General features: G+C 60.4%; 1 protein-coding gene across 1 annotated transcript in view; it reads right to left on the bottom strand.

Annotated features, from left to right (window-relative positions):
* The window catches only part of CACNA1I (calcium voltage-gated channel subunit alpha1 I), a 106,816-nt gene that overhangs the window by 26,986 nt on the left and 64,714 nt on the right, over positions 1-15,116 (bottom strand). Inside the window, exons 9-16 of the mRNA XM_060023965.2 lie at positions 12,762-13,183; positions 5,002-5,153; positions 4,150-4,335; positions 3,721-3,838; positions 2,858-3,013; positions 2,273-2,366; positions 1,400-1,602; positions 241-732 (exon numbers count right to left, since the gene is read on the bottom strand). Of these exons, the coding sequence (XP_059879948.1) occupies positions 241-732; positions 1,400-1,602; positions 2,273-2,366; positions 2,858-3,013; positions 3,721-3,838; positions 4,150-4,335; positions 5,002-5,153; positions 12,762-13,183 (1,823 nt within the window). The remainder of the gene's footprint in view (positions 1-240; positions 733-1,399; positions 1,603-2,272; positions 2,367-2,857; positions 3,014-3,720; positions 3,839-4,149; positions 4,336-5,001; positions 5,154-12,761; positions 13,184-15,116) is intronic.

Raw genomic sequence — 15,116 nt, 5'->3', positions numbered from 1 at the left:
TCACCCCACCCAGGGCGGTCAGGGAGGGCTTCTCTCCCAGGGGCGGGCCCAGCTCAGAGGTGTTCCGGCCCCGCCCCCTCTTCACCCACCTGAAGCCCTCTCCCCATGGCCAGGGTCCCCCTTAGGCGGGACCCCTGTCGGTCCCTCCCACTCCAGCGCCACCTCTCGACCACTCCCCGTTGCGTCCCAGCTGACCTCCTCGTGGTACCCTCCGTGGCCCCCAGAGCCTCGCGCACTCACGTAGTCCATCTCCTCTTCGTCCTCCCCGGGATCCCGGCGGTCGTCCATCTTGGTGAAGACGTCCTTGGCGATGCTGGGCATCCTGCCATTGCAGTCCTCGTGCCCGGGGACCGGGCCTGCCGCCCTCCAGGCAGTCCGTGGGTGGGTGCCCACGGCGGGCACCAGCTCGGCCAGGTCCACCGAATCTCTGGTGTCGAGGGACAGCGTCCGGCGGTGGTGGCAGTGACGGTGCGCCAGGTGGGGACCATGCTGCGCTTGGTGGGCGTGCGGGGTGTGCGGGGCGTGCAGGGCGTGCGGGGGCGCGGCCCGCAGCGGCCCCTCCTCCCGGGCACCTTCGCAGGCCCGGGCACCGCCGCTGCGCTCTGCCGCTGAGAGCAGGGACTCGTGCTCCGCCGATGGGGGCTTGTGCTTGAGGCTGTTCCAGCTGGAGCGACGGCTGGCCCAGGCCCCACTGCGGCCCCACGGCCCGTGATAGGAGCTCCGAGAGCTGGACTGGGAGGAAGCCCGGGGCTCCGGTCAGCGCCACCACACACACCCACGGTTGTGACTGAAGGGAGCCTGCACACCTGCTGAGGCCCAAAGAGGGCTGCCCACCTGGCCAGTGGGGGACAGAAGGGGCTAGACCCCAGAGGTCCTCTCCTTGCTCTGCCTCTCACTCCATCCACATCTACAGACACATGGGCACCTCCCCTGTGTGGCTATGTCCCTCCTGCCACCTCCCTTCCCTTGATAACAGTACAGTAAGTCAGGGCATCTTCCCATTTTATAGGAAGGGAAACTGAGGCTCAAGAAGGGCTGTAACTTGGTCATGGTTACAAAGTTTGGCAGTGGCAGAGGCCAGATACAAGCTCAGGTCTGCCCAACCCCAAGGCCCGGCTCTTAACCCTACACATTGCTGCTAAAACAAAAACCCACCTCTCTACACCAGACCCACAGGCACTATTCGTTCATTCACTCACTCATTCCTTGTTGCCAGGTCCTGCTCTGTCCCTGGGCACCCAGGAAAGCAACAGACATGGTCCCTGCCTGTTTCTGGCTGGGCAGTCTGGTGCCCTAAGCCTAGGTACCAGTCTGAGGCTGGACTGGCAGACACTTCTCAGGGTCCCTCAGCACACACCCAGCAGGGAGTAGCCAACCAGAGCACCCCACGAGGACTCACCAGGGAGCGCTGGTCGTAGCTCACCCTCCCCAGTGACATGACACTGCTCTTGCGGGAGCCCAAGGCCATTAGCACGGGGTCTGGCTGCAGTGAGAGGCGGGGGGCGGATGCTGCAGCCCCAGTGGGGCCCAGATGTCCACCCAGTGGGAGATTGGGGTCCAGGTGCCCATTGGGGGTCATGGGGATTGGGCAGAGCTTGGGATCTGGAGGGTTCAGATAGAGACAGAGGGAGGAGCAGACAAGAGGACAGAACAAGAGCAAAAGAAGCCATGAGACAAAGAAACAGACAGGGACAGTAACAGAAATGAAGAGTTTTTCTGGAGAGACCTCCTCCACCAGGAAGTCCTCCTGCTTGGACCCCATCACATGTGCCTCCCCTCTGCCCCATTTGCAAGGCTCTCAGCTTTATTTTTGGATGAGTGGATCCCTTGCCTTCTGTGTTCAGGGCCAGCTCCGAGCTTCACCCAACATAGGAACCTCACTCCCATGCCCAGCGCAGGAAGAAGGCAGAGCCTGCTTAGCCCGGTTACTGAGAAGGACACAGCCTGGGCTGGGAGGTTTCTTCCAAGCTGTGCAGTGGTGCTAAACAAAACCCAGGCACCCTGAGGCCCAAGGCTCTTCGCTACAGGCCAGCTGCATGGAGGGGTGAGGGTGGGCTGCAGCCACCCCTGTGGCTGGAATTCAGGAGAGCCATGAATGCCACTGACCTTTGGAGATTTAGCAATTCTTTCAATTATAAATGTAACCAGCAAACCATAGAGAATTAGCAGTCCCGAGCCTTGGCTTGAGGGGAAACCAGATGCTGTGCCCTCTGCCCAACTAGATCTGGGGAAGAGTCCTGGCCTCCTAGGTGACGAGTGGAGGTCCGTTTACCTCCGCCACTGTCCAGGCCCTCCTGGAGCTTGTCAAACTCCTCCATGTTGGATGAGCTCTGGTCCTCGTCCGAGTAGGAGCGATTGGCGTCGCCCTGGGAGACCGTCCCTCACATTGGAACAAAAGTCAGCTTAGCCCTTCCCTCCCTCCTGAATTTTTCAATGGGTGTTTTCACCCCCCCCCACATTTTACAGATGGGGAAACTGAGGCTCAGAAAATGGAAGCGAGAAGCTAACGAGGACCTAGGCCACAAACCCACATCTGCCTGATTGTAAGTGTCCCCAAAGCCTCAGAAAATGAAGGAGGCAGGATCCAGAATCCCAGATCTTGGGGACTTTAGGATCTCAGAGATGGAGAAGCCTAGGCCTACACCCCTGGGGGAGAGGCAGGGATCCTAGATGCAGATCTCCCCCCACTTGCATGCCTCCTGTGATGGGAAGCTCATCACCTCACTGGCAACCCCCTCCTCTGGAGACCTGTTGCCTGCTAGATGTTTGAATCGCAGTCCTCCTCCATCCAGACCACCCCCCGCCCAGTCTCGTGCAGGCCCCAAAGGGGTGCTTCCTCCACCAGGGCCACAGTCACCTCCGCCTGGAAGCCCTCCACCAGGATGGCCACCAGCAGGTTGAAGAGCACATAGTTGCCGAAGGTCATGAGGGCAACGAAGTAGAGGGAGGCCCAGGGGGAGGTGGAGGCCATGCCATTGTAGAGGACGACGTTCCAGTCCTCCTGGGTAAGGATCTGTGCGGGGAAGGGGGAGGACAGCTCAGGCCCCCCAGCCCACTGGGTGTCCTAGGTGCAGGCACGTCGCAGCCCGTGAGCACCTACAGCATCCGCTCACACACGCTCGGGCACACCCAGGGTCCTCGAAAACCACGGCCCTAGCTGGGGGCAGAGCCGCAGAATCGTGCACGTGCATGTGTGTGTGTGCGCGCACGCACACACACGCACACGCACACCTCTTCCTGCTGCCCGGCCCGCCCACACCCTCGAGGCCTACGTCACACACTCCTGCCCTGACACGTGCGCCCCACGGACCGGTGCTCCCTCCTGGCTGCTCCCCAGCCCCACCCTCTCAGCACCGTATCCCACCACCCAGGGCACAAGCCCACACTGCCTTCTCCCCTTGTTCCTTCTGCCCCCACCGCACCTGTGTGTACACACCCACTCAACCATGGCCACAGTACACATGAGGAAACAGCCTCGGGGAAGAATCCTAACCCCACAGTCTCAGGGCAGGAGCGAGGGGGCGGGGACGGGCAGCGGGCAGTCAGTCCAGCTCCCAGAGCCAGCGCTGCGCCAGCCTGGCCACCGGAGGCCGGGGTTGAGGGGCCTCCTTGTCAGGCCACTGCTCTCCCCTGGATTCTCTGAGGCTGGGGGCACCTCCAAAAGGTGATCCTGGGAGAACTCCCTTCCCCAGACACCCATGGACGCATGCTGGGGCTCACCTGGAACACCGTGACAATGGCCCAGAGCAGGGAGTCGAAGTTCTTCCGGTCGGGGACGGTGTCTCCCGTGTCCGTGCGGAGGCTGAACTTGCAGCCAAAGATATGCATTCCAAGGATGCTGGGGGAGAGGCAGAGGAGGCTCAGGGGACTCACACACACAGAGCTCTCTGCCCACCCACCTTGTTTCATTCTCAGAACCACCCACTAAGATGGGAGGGGCCAGTGTGGGTCCCATTTTACAGACGTGAACACAGAGGCTCAGAGGGGCAGTACTCGCCCGGAGCCATAGGGGATTAAGTGATGGTGCCAGGATTCGTATCCAGGCCTGGGGTGTTGCCTGGAGAAGCTCAACCAGCCACACTCCCCCAGGTTTCTGCCCATGGGCCTGGCAGGCCCCGCAGGTGTGGCCCCAGGGTGGGCGGGACTCACCTGAAGATGAAGATGAAAAGCATGAGCAGCATGCAGAAGGTGGCCACGTTGTCCATGGTCTTCATGAGCACCACGAGCTGCCGCCGCAGCGCGGGCATGAAGCGCACCAGCTTCAGCACCCGCAGCAGCCGGAAGGTCCGCAGCACCGACAGCCCGCCGTCCGCCTGCCCCACAATCTCCCAGATGCTGCAGCCCGCCGGGCAGGGGTGGGGAGGGGAGAGAGGCAGGAAGGGTCAGAGGGAGGCCGGGAGGAGACGAGGGCAAAGGAAGAAGGAGAGGCCAGGTGGGCGGAGAGATGGACAGCTTCCCTTCCTTCACTCATTCATCCAATGGGTATTGTTTGACAGGTCACTGCGCCTCGTGGCACCCTGAAGCCAGGGCTCTGAGCCTGGATTCCACGGACCACCCCCCGCAAGAAGTCTATGGCCCGTAAATACCACTGACCTCTGTTTGAGATTTAACATTCTTTTGATTATGAACGTCAACAACAAACAGCAGAGAATAGCACTTCCTGCGACCTCGTGGCCGATCGAAATCACTGATACTTTTCTATCACATGACAGCCGATACAGGTGTTTCCAGATATTACTTATCCTCATCCTTTCTTTGGAATGATCGTAGTCACGGACCCACTGCTGTATCTTGCTATTTAATGAATTAATCCAGAAGTGCATACACTGCTATATCACAAATTTTCAAATATTTTGATAACTGTATTTCAGTGTAATTAGCTTCCTTTGATCTTATGTACTTCATTTACTGGCTGGGGTCAGTGCATTAAATCCCCCTCCCACCCCGTTCTGTTTCTAGGCCCACAGGCTAGGGGCGGGATTGGGGGGGGGAGGTCGGCACCTGATGATGACAATGATGCTGTCGAAGATGTTGTAGGGGTTCCGCAGGTAGTCAAAGAGCCCGAAGGCGGCCAGCTTCAGCAGCATCTCCAGGGCAAACATGCTGGTGAAGACCACGTTGCAGATCTCCAGGATGTTGGTCAGCTCCTCGGGCTATGGGGGTGTTGGGGAAGGGAACGGGGACCCGGTCAGGCCAGAGGGCTGCCGGGATACCCATCAGCTCTAGAACCTCCGGGAAGGCCCGGCTCTGCCACCCCGGCTCCACGACCTGCAGGTCAGTGTCCTTGCCGGAGCTCCATCCTCCCCCTGCACTTGGCCTCAAGAAACCTACAGCTCTGCCTCATCTCTGCTGTCTTGAGAGGTCCACTGAGATGGGAACACATGGGGCTAACCTTCCACCAAGTTGGCAATGATGCTGGTAGTGCACACTAAGGGCCACATTATGATACCCATTTTACAGATAAGGAAACTAAGGCTCAGAAACAAGCCAGAGGTTACACGGCTAGACACAGAGCAAGACAAGAAGGCAAACCAGTGGCTGCGGAAACCCCGTTTGCCCACGACCCTAACCCGTTTTGGGAGCACGTGCAGGACCTGCCCTGTGCACTTCATAGGCGTCATGTAACTTAGTCCCTCACGAGAGCCCATTATGCATATGAAGAAGCAGGTTCAGAGAAGGCCAGTCCCCTGCCTGAGACTGCACAGTTAGTAAGGGGCAGAGCCAGGGTTTGAACCCAGGCAGCCTGGCTCCAAGTCTCCACCCTTAACCCCTGCCTGTGCAGACCTCCCTACACAGCCTTCCCCTCGCCTCCTTCCTTCCTTAGCAATGGCCATCTCAGGATTGTGGGTGGCTGGAGACCATCTGCCCTGGGAAGGGAGGACAGAGACCGCGTACCTACTGTGTGCCACCACGGCTCTCAATCCACCTGACCACCTGGTCAGTGGGGCTTACTTCTCCCGCTTCTCAGAGGAGGACACGAAGGCCCAGAGAGGTTAAGGGTCAAAGTCACCAGCTGCTCAGAGGGAGACTGGCCCCTCTGGCCGCAGATCCAACCTCTGCCCCTGGAGCTGTTTACTTGCTGGTTATTAGCAGTAGGTGACACCCCTGCAAGTGGGACCACGCAAGGAACCCCAGTGTATGAAACAGGCCACCCTGTTGGCCACGACTGGGGGTGGGGTTCCAGGTCCTCCCCCCAACAGCCCGGGCCTCAGTTTCCTCATCCATAAATCGAGGGAATGGAGTAAGATGAGGGCCGTACAAGGCTCCAGTCCCTTCTCTCCCTGCCCCTCCCCCAGCCCTGGCCCCTCCGCCTGAATCACGGAGAAGGGAAGGGCCATTTGTTAGGCCTGAACACGTGCCCGTGTTGAGCTCAACCCCAGCACAGTTACTGACAGTCAATCTGTGAGGCCACTGTTAGCAGCTCCATTTTACAGATGAGGAAACTGAGGCTCAGAGAAGGGAACTGCCTTGCTCAGAGCCACCCGGCAAGGCTGTGGCAGAGCCAAGTCAGACTCCGAACTGCTCTCCCGGTGTCCACACCCACACCTCCCCGAACCCGTCCATCCATCATCCACTTGTTCATCACTGCGTGCACTCCACAGGTCTCCCAAGCATCGTCAGGGGCTGGGCTTGTGCTACCCGGGGTGGGTGGTGGTGAATGAATCAGCACATTCTTCCTGCCCTTGAGCAGCGCAGGCTCCGCTGGCAAAGCCCATCCGCAAGTTAACAAACCACTCGGCGGGGATGAAAACAGAGGGACCTTGAGGGTGGTTTGGGGGAACAGGGCAGTGCAGTCAGGAGCAGCTTCCTATAGAAAGTGACATCTCAGGGACACCTCAAAGCTGAGAGGGGGAGTGGGTGACAGGGAGAAGAGAAGGTTGTCCAGGCGAAGAGACCAGCCCGAACTCTGGGCTGGGAGGCGGGAGAGTTCCCAGCATCAGCACCGCCCACCCCAGCCCAGCCACCCTCCCCCCAACGCCCCACCCCCCCACCCCGCACCGAGCAACAGGGCCTCAGGCACCTGACTTTGATTCCACTTGGGCCAAAAGGAGAAGAGAAAAAAATATCAACCCAGCCCTCCCGCTTCCCGCCTGGTGCCTGGGAAATCTAATAATACTGCCGGCTCCTCTCAAGGCCAGATAAAAGGAGAAGGCACCATTTCCATCTGTAATTACATCTGACTCACAGAATGGTCCCAAAAGGGGAGTGGGTCCCTGAGAGAGGCCCCCAGTGGGGGAGGGGCGGGGGCCCGGCATCCCTAGTTGAGCCAGGGCCCAGATGCTACTCAGAGCCACCAATTTCCTAGGCCCCCAAAACAGAGGTGAAAGATTTGGACGCTGACGGCAGTCACCCTGCTCTGGGCCACATGCACTGCACACACACTCCCGCCCACCTGAAACAGATGCGGAGCCTGCAGCTCTGCTCTCCCCGAAAGGTAGGTCACCCACTTGCTCCCCTCCTCCCTCGCAAGAGCTGTTTCTCTAGTCGAGCGCACACCTGTTAATCTTTTTCTAATGGACCATCCATCACTCCTACGAGCATTTTTCTGAGAGAGACAGCGAGCGGGAGAGAGAGATTGACAAATACACAGTGAGTGAGAGACCAAAGGGGGTGGTAGGTGGAGAGGGACAGGGCAGCCACGAGAGAGATGGAGAAAGACTCGAAAGAGAGGTGGACTGATAGACAGACAAATATAGACCCAGGGAGTGAGAAGCAAATGCAGGGTGTGGAGAGACAAGACAGAGAGAGAAAAACAGAGACAAACACATAATGAAAGACCAAGATCATGGCACTGTGAGTCAGAGACAGAGCCAGAAAGTGAGAGAGAGCAGGCAGACAGACAGACAGGCAGAGACTGCAGAGAGGTGGCTGGAGATGGCAAAGGCCCACCCCATGGAAGAGGAGGTGCCGAAGGGCAGAAAAACCAGGTTAAGCCAGAGGCAGGAGGATAGAGGGCCGCTGAGGAGGGGCTGCAACCTGAAGGTGAGGCCAGAAGCAGAGGGAGACGGGGCAGGGGCAGGGCCAGCTCATCCCTGCTGGACGCCAGGCTTGGGAGGCCCAGCTGCCCAGCCTCTGGCCACTTCTGCAGGGCCAGATAAGGGCCCAGCTGGACAGGGGTCTCTAAGCTGCCCCCAGGGACCCCTTGAGCCCAACATCGTCCTCGTGATAACAACGGCAGCCAGTGTTGAAACATCTCCCATGTGCCAGGCGGTGCTGAGCACTTTCTACGGGTTATCCTGTCTAAGCTCAAACATTACCCTATAGCATCCACATTTTACAGCCAGGAAACCTGAGGCTCAGAGAGAAGTGACTGTCCCTGGCCACAGCCAGGCAGTGGTAAAATCCGATCTCAAACCCAGGTGTCCTCCCTCTGGCCCGCCCCACCTCCCCGTGGCCCAGGTGCCCTCACCTGCACCACTCTTCTGACCTCAGGCTCCAGTTCAGCACGGACAGGTCACTGCCCTGCTTACAAGCCTTCCATGGCTCCCCACTGCCCTAAGGATAGAGCCAGTCTCAAGACCCTTCATGGATTGACAGCCCCTGGCCTCTTGGGCTGTCTGCCCTGCCCCATGGGCACATCCTCCTTGAGGGCTCAGGGTCTTTCGTAGGAATGCCCATGCTCCTGCGTCTGTTCCTCCTTTGTCTAATGAAATCCCAGTCATCCTTTAGGATCCATCTCCAGTGCCATCGCCTCCAGGAAGTCTTCCCCAACTGCAGTTCACGTTGGTGTCTCTCTCCCCTAAGTCCTCACAGAGCTGGAACGTCAGGTACTGAGCCACTCCATCTTCCTCTTCCCAGAGTCACCCCAGATCTGGCTTGGCAGTGACTTGCTGAGACTGCTGAAAAGAGAATAAAGCCTGATCCTCTCTTTGTTGTCCGACGTGGTAAGCATCCTCTAGCTCCAGGACAGCCTGGTGCAGCTCCGGAGGAGTCATGGGCCGGGACGGGCGAATGCTGGGAGAGGGAGGGGCTGAGAGAGCCTGCTCCCAGGAGCAGTGCCTCCCCACCCCTTGCCGTCGGCCTCCTGGAACCTCCAATTCAACCTCAGCATCTCAGCTTCTCACCGCATCACGCTGGGCAAGGCAGTCCACCTCTCTGAGCCTCGGTTTCCCCATCTGCCCAGTGGGGACAAGACACTCACCCCGCCTGCCCTGGGGGCTGCCGAGGGGATCACACCGGGAAGATATGTGACAGCAAATGATGACAGAGAAATCTGGCTGCCCAAGCCGACCCCGCCCACCTGCCTGTCACGCAGCCTCAGTCACAGACTGTTCCGGGCCCACTCCCCTCCAGGGCTATGCCGACTTCTGCACCATCTGGGTCCACCTCATGGGTCACACACAGGTCACTGCCTGGCTGACCCCCACTTTCCCCTGTCACCTCCTCCTAGGCCAGTCCCTGCAAGGAGTAGCTGTGGCCATGAGGAACCTGGTGACACTCCCTTGTGATTTTAGCAGCAGTGGCCACCTAAAAACCACGGGCACCCACAGTCTCACCTCATTCGAGCACCTGTGACCACAGAGGCCGGGGTGGCCCCACTTCACAGATGGAGCCGGAAAGCAAAGCCCAGGCTCTGTCCTGCCCTCACCACCGGCCCCCCTGGGCCCCCACCCGGTGGCCACACCAACCTCCCTGCCGGCAGGGGCCGCCACGATGCCTCCCTCTGCAGTCACTTGCTTTGCGGGAGAGGGGCTGCGAGCTTTCACCAGCCTCTCCTCCAGCTGCCCCCTTTCTCCCTGACCCCTGGCAGCCCTGGGCCGCCTCTCTCTGCAGGCAGCACCTCAGGGGCTGCTCAGAACAACCTCAGGGGCGGAGGGCTTCCTGCCAGCAGTGTCTGGGAGCCAGGGGTGTGGAGCAGAACTTCTCGCGCCCCCCACAAGCAGGCTCTGCGCAGAGCTTGGCCAAACAATGGCTGCCGCTCGGAGCTGCTTTAAAGAGAGTATTTTTTAAATCCTCCCTCCCCCTCACTTTTTCCTTAATTAATAATTTTTTGAGGCTCCAGACACCAGCTGGTAAACTTACCCCGAGGGTGGTGGGGTAACGCTCCAATAAGTATCACAAATCTTTCCTAACGAGTGCGCACCTACTGTGCGCCAGGCTTCTTAACGCATCGAACCCTCCCAGCTACTCCGGGAGTAGGGGGTTTCTGTGCCCATTTCCAGATGGGGGACACTGGCCGCAGGAGGCCAAGTGACTTGCCCAAGGCCACCCTACCAGTCGACAGCAGAAGCAGGGATGGAGCCCAGACCTGGAGCGGCAAATTGCAGCTCTCTGGCGGTGGTCTTCAGGTGCGGCCGGGATTGGCGGGGGGGGGGGCGGGGGGTGGGCAGAGGAGGGTTGTTAAGACCTGTCTTGAGGATGGTTGTGAGGACTCAATACACCAGGCTGGCTCGCGGCCTGGCACTTGGTGCCAGGGAGCCAATCCCTATGACGGAAAGGGCACGAAGTTAGGGCACCTGCTTGTGGATGAGAAAGCCAGGGAGGATCCTTTGAAGGGGCAGAGAGCACCTGCTGAGGGCAACCCAGTGGGGGGACCAAGAGGGGTCCTACGGTGCCAGAGAGAAGAGGCTCCCCCGTCTGGAGGCTAGAAAGTTTGCCCTCTTCCCTGGTGGTGCAGTGGTTGAGAGTCCACCTGCCAATGCAGGGGACACAGGTTCGTGCCCCGGTCCGGGAAGATCCCACATGCCGTGGAACGGCTGGGCCCGTGAGCCATGGCTGCTGAGCCTGTGCATCCGGAGCCTGTGCCCCGCAACGGGAGAGGTCACAGCAGCGAGAGGCCCGCGTACCGCCAAAAAAAACAAAAGAAAGTTTGCCCAAAAGGACGTGGCAGAAGAAGTGAGGGGGGACAGGCCAGGCAGGAAGACCCTGAGGAGGCTTGGGCAGGGACCATAGCCTGGCCTGAGGCTGGGGCTGCGGAGAGAGGGAGAAGCTGGACCCAGAGGATGGAGCCACCCTGGCCACCGTGTCTGGCCGTGAAGGGGTGGCTGGGAAGGCAGGAACCAGTAGTACACTGGCAAACGGGCCTCTGAAAAATATCGCCCTGATTGGCAGCGTATGTCAATTTCCATGGTGTAAATACTCCCACCATGGCCAGTTTCAAGCTACCAACTGTTTATAACGACGGGCTTGCAAAATCCTTGAGTATGAGAAAACTGGCTCTTGCGAGCTGGTTCCACAAGCCACCGGCAGGGATGGTGCTCAGGCCCTGGTGTAGCAGGACTGCGACAGGCGCCCTTGGCGCTGCCCCACCCAGAAGCTAGAGCCAGCACCCCAACAGTGCAGGTTCCCTGTGGGGCCTTCCCCGGGGAGGCTGGGCCAGGCAAAGGCCAGAAGGCCGGACCCTAGGCGAGGGGGTCCAGCCTGCCTGTCTCACCAGCTTTACCCTGCAGACAGCCTCCCCAGCCCTCCCCAGAGACACTTAGTTAAGCCGGAATAACTGGCAGACAGGCAGCCCCGCGCAGAGCGTGGCGGCAGCCCCAGGGGCCGCATCTAAGTAAATTGAATGAAGACAGCGCCTGGTGAGCGAATGAAGAGGGAAACGAGAGTGTGGCCCCCCCACGGGGCACAGCGGGGGAGAGGGGGCCTGCAGAAAGAGGGCCACGGGGAAGCCAAGGAGGCGTCAAAACCCTAAACCCTGCGGTGGTGTCAGTCTTGCCACACAAAGATGTGGGTTCAAATTCGGCCCCTGACTGGCTATGGGACCTTGGGCCAGTGACATCCCCTCCCTGGGCCTCAGGGTCGCCAACTGCCAGACGGAGTGCCTCATAGGAAAGGGGTGCAGCTTAAGGGAGGGACCCCACCTAGCAGCTGGGGGACAGTGGGAGGCAGAAAATGATGTTTTTCCAAATGGATCCAGGGCTGGACTTGTCCGGGCTGTCACCCGGGGTGTGACCTATGGATTGGGGACATCTGTGCGAACCCCCCAGAGCCGTCCATCCTGTGTCCCCACAAAGACCCTCTTGTACACATCCTGCCTGTGCTCCTGCTACTTCCCAGAAGCCATGCCCTCCTCCATGTGCTGTCCCCCATTGGGGACCCTTTCTCTGAACTCATCTCACCTGTGAACCCCCAGCAGTACCCCCGATGGCCTAGGGGGCCTGGGACACACCAATCAACGCAGCCAACACCCTCCCTGCGCCCCACGCACCCAGAGCTGAAGACAGAAGAAACCACAGGTTTGGCCGAGAAGGGAGATGGGGGACAGCCTCCGCAGGGCACCCCTGGGGCCCCTCAGTGCCGTGGGGCTGTGGTGAGGCGGGGAGTAAGTGGGGGACGTGAGGGGCAGGAGGGCGTCCCACCTGCGGAAGGTATCAATATGCCGCAGATGGAGCACAAAGGGCCTTGAATATCAGGGGAAAGGTCTGAATTTTCTGCCAAGGTCAGCGGGCGCTCTGGAAGTTTGGGGACAGGGGCGCTCCCAGTCTCTGGAAAGACCACTCCAGCCGTTTTGGAGAGAAGAGACGGGAGGGTCACATGGAGAGGCGACAAATGGAAGTTAGGAGTCTGCAGGGACTGGCGGGGGATGGGTTGTGGGGGACCTGGTGTCCACGCTGGGAGGCTCAGAGGGAAAGGAACCACATCCCCCTGTCCACACCCCAAGGGGCCATTCGGTCACTTGTTGACCCTGAGCTCCACCCCCTCTGTGCCTGGCCCTGGGCTGGGCACTGAGGTCACGTGGCTGAAGGGGACGCAGGTCAGGGGAAGACAGACAGACGGCGGGCGTTCGACAGGCCCCGCGGGCCCCGCCTCCCGACACTCGCCTGCTGGTGGTGCTCAATGCCCATGCTGACGGTGTTGACCAGGATGGCCATCATGATGCCCCGGTTGAAGTACTTGCTCTCCACGATGCCCCGCAGCTTGGCTCGTGTCTCCCGCCACACGTCTCCGCACAGCCAGGCAGCCCCATCCTCCTGCCCCTCCTCGTCCTCCTTCTCCAGCTCCAAGGAGGCCCCGTCCTCACCGTTCCGGGCTCCGGGCTCGCCGGCCTCGTCCTCGCCGCCGCCCGAGCCCCCGGAGCCTGAGCCCTCCTGGCCCGAGTTGCTGCTGCCCAGGCCTGAGGGCGGCCGGCCCGCCTCGTGCTGGCAGCGGGGGCAGCTGGCGGGGTCGGAGGCCAGAATGGCAGAGACGGGCTGCACCGGCGTGTGGAGCGTCGAGTCCGGGGGGCTGTGTCGGGGGCACAGCTCTGGAAAAGAAGCCGAGGCCGGGGTTGGTGCCTTGGGTCCCGCAGGAGGCGGCCCCCGCGCGCACTAGGCCCGGCCCAACCTGGGTTACCACTCGTGTGTGCCCACAGGGTCTGCCTGGAAGCCGCCAGCCCTGCCTGGAGGCCAAGGGGCTCGTGGGTCCTGGGGAAACAGCTTCACCCTCTGGGCTTCGTTGGCCCCCGAGGAAAAGCTGGCACCAGGAACACCCACACACCGGGGCCACGGGGCGGATCCTGTGGTTAATACGCGGGATGAGCCCAGAGTCGTGTTCTGCCCTGTCACTTCCCGCCCCGTGGCCCCAGTCTGGTCACTGAAAGACCCTTCAGAAACCCCAGCCCCTCCCCACCGTCCTCTTCATGATATCATGGAGCTTGGAAAACGGCTGAAAAGGCCATTGTGGAGGGTAGACACCCCTCAGAGGAAGCCAAGGTGGCCTCGGCATTCCTCAATTCTCCCGCCCGTGTGGGGGGCCTATCACCAAGGAGGAAGCGTGGAGCCGGGGCAGGGGCAGGCCCTTGCTCTAGAAGCACCACCCCTACGACTCCCCCCGACACAGCTGAGTCGGGGTTAACCCTGGGAGGGGGCAGGAGCTGTCATCCCCCCAGCTGCCCAGGGAGAGTGCGAGAAGCTGGGCCGGTCTTGGACCCACGTTCTGTGATCCGTGAACCATTTCAAAGGGGTGTCAGAGGGGCTCTTTCTGGATAGTTTGGTTCCTTCTTTATATTTGTCTGTGTTTTCCTAGAATACACAGGTTTGGCTTGAGGAGCAAAATATAAATAAATGACGTTAAAGGGAAAGAAAAACCTGTAATGTCTACCGTCCATTTCCACACTTGCTTCCAAACACCTCCCTGTGTCTGGACAAGGCTCTCTGACTCAGTCACCCTCTAGACCGGTGGGGCAGCCGGAAGCCCAAGGGTGGGCCACGTCAGTGCTGGAGGTCACGGCAAAGCCCTTCCCAGCCCAACTGTACATGGGGCTGGGCCCCCTGACACTTGTTTCCCAAGGAAGGGAGATGGGGGAGGCACGAAGGCCCAGGGCAGGGGGCACGGCCTCCCTCTAGAAGCCTGTCTAGGGCTTCTCTCCACGAGGTTTCCACGGAGAGGGCGATGGGCGGCAGCAGGAAGCCCTGAGCTGTAAACACCCCTCCCCGCGTCATCCAGGAACGCGGGGTGCCAGCCTTGCCCGCCCCCAGCTCCCCTGTCCACGTGCTGGGCCAGCCCACGGGCCACCTGGAGCCTCCAAGACCACGCCTGGACGGCTGGCCGCCAGCTTGCCTCCGAGAACCTCAGGTTCCCAGAACGTGAGACCTGCAGGGGCAGGGCCTGGGGGTGGCCGGCTCCCACAGCGCACGGCCTCATCCTCACTCCACGGCGGGGAGCCGGGCCGTCCACCGTCACAGCTGCGCCTACTCTGGGCTGACACCGGCTGACTTCCTTGTGGGCACTGCCTGGGGGCAGGACTGGGCCTGGGGTGGGGCCCACCTCCTGTTCCTGTGGCCCTTTGCCTCCTCCTACGGGAGCGGTTCACGTCCCGTGAGAGGTGGGCTCAGCAGAGCCTGCAACTCTGACGTCCCCAATGCCGAGCTTTGGTCACTGACACTGTGACCTTAAGGGACCCCCTTCATCCCTCTGGACGTTAGTTTTCCCATCTGAACACTGAGGCTAATACTACTCACTCTGCTCCCTTCGCAGGACTGTTTTCTAGAACAGATGAGGAAACAAATGGAAACCCCTTTTTAAGTCTACGCAGCTAACTCTCTGGAACCGTCTACAGTGGAGAAGGAGAAATGGCCCCAAGGCAGGAGCAGATCACAGTGTTCGTGTGTCCCCAGCATGCCCCGCCTCTCCCTGCAGGGCTGGCCACGGCCCTTTCATTCCAGGTGCCTGACATGCTGCTCAGGTGTGCTAGCGAG

Source organism: Delphinus delphis, chromosome 11 (assembly GCF_949987515.2).
Source record: "Delphinus delphis chromosome 11, mDelDel1.2, whole genome shotgun sequence".
In the NCBI taxonomy this organism is placed as follows: Eukaryota; Metazoa; Chordata; class Mammalia; order Artiodactyla; family Delphinidae; genus Delphinus; species Delphinus delphis.
This window is presented reverse-complemented; position numbering and strand designations above follow the sequence as displayed.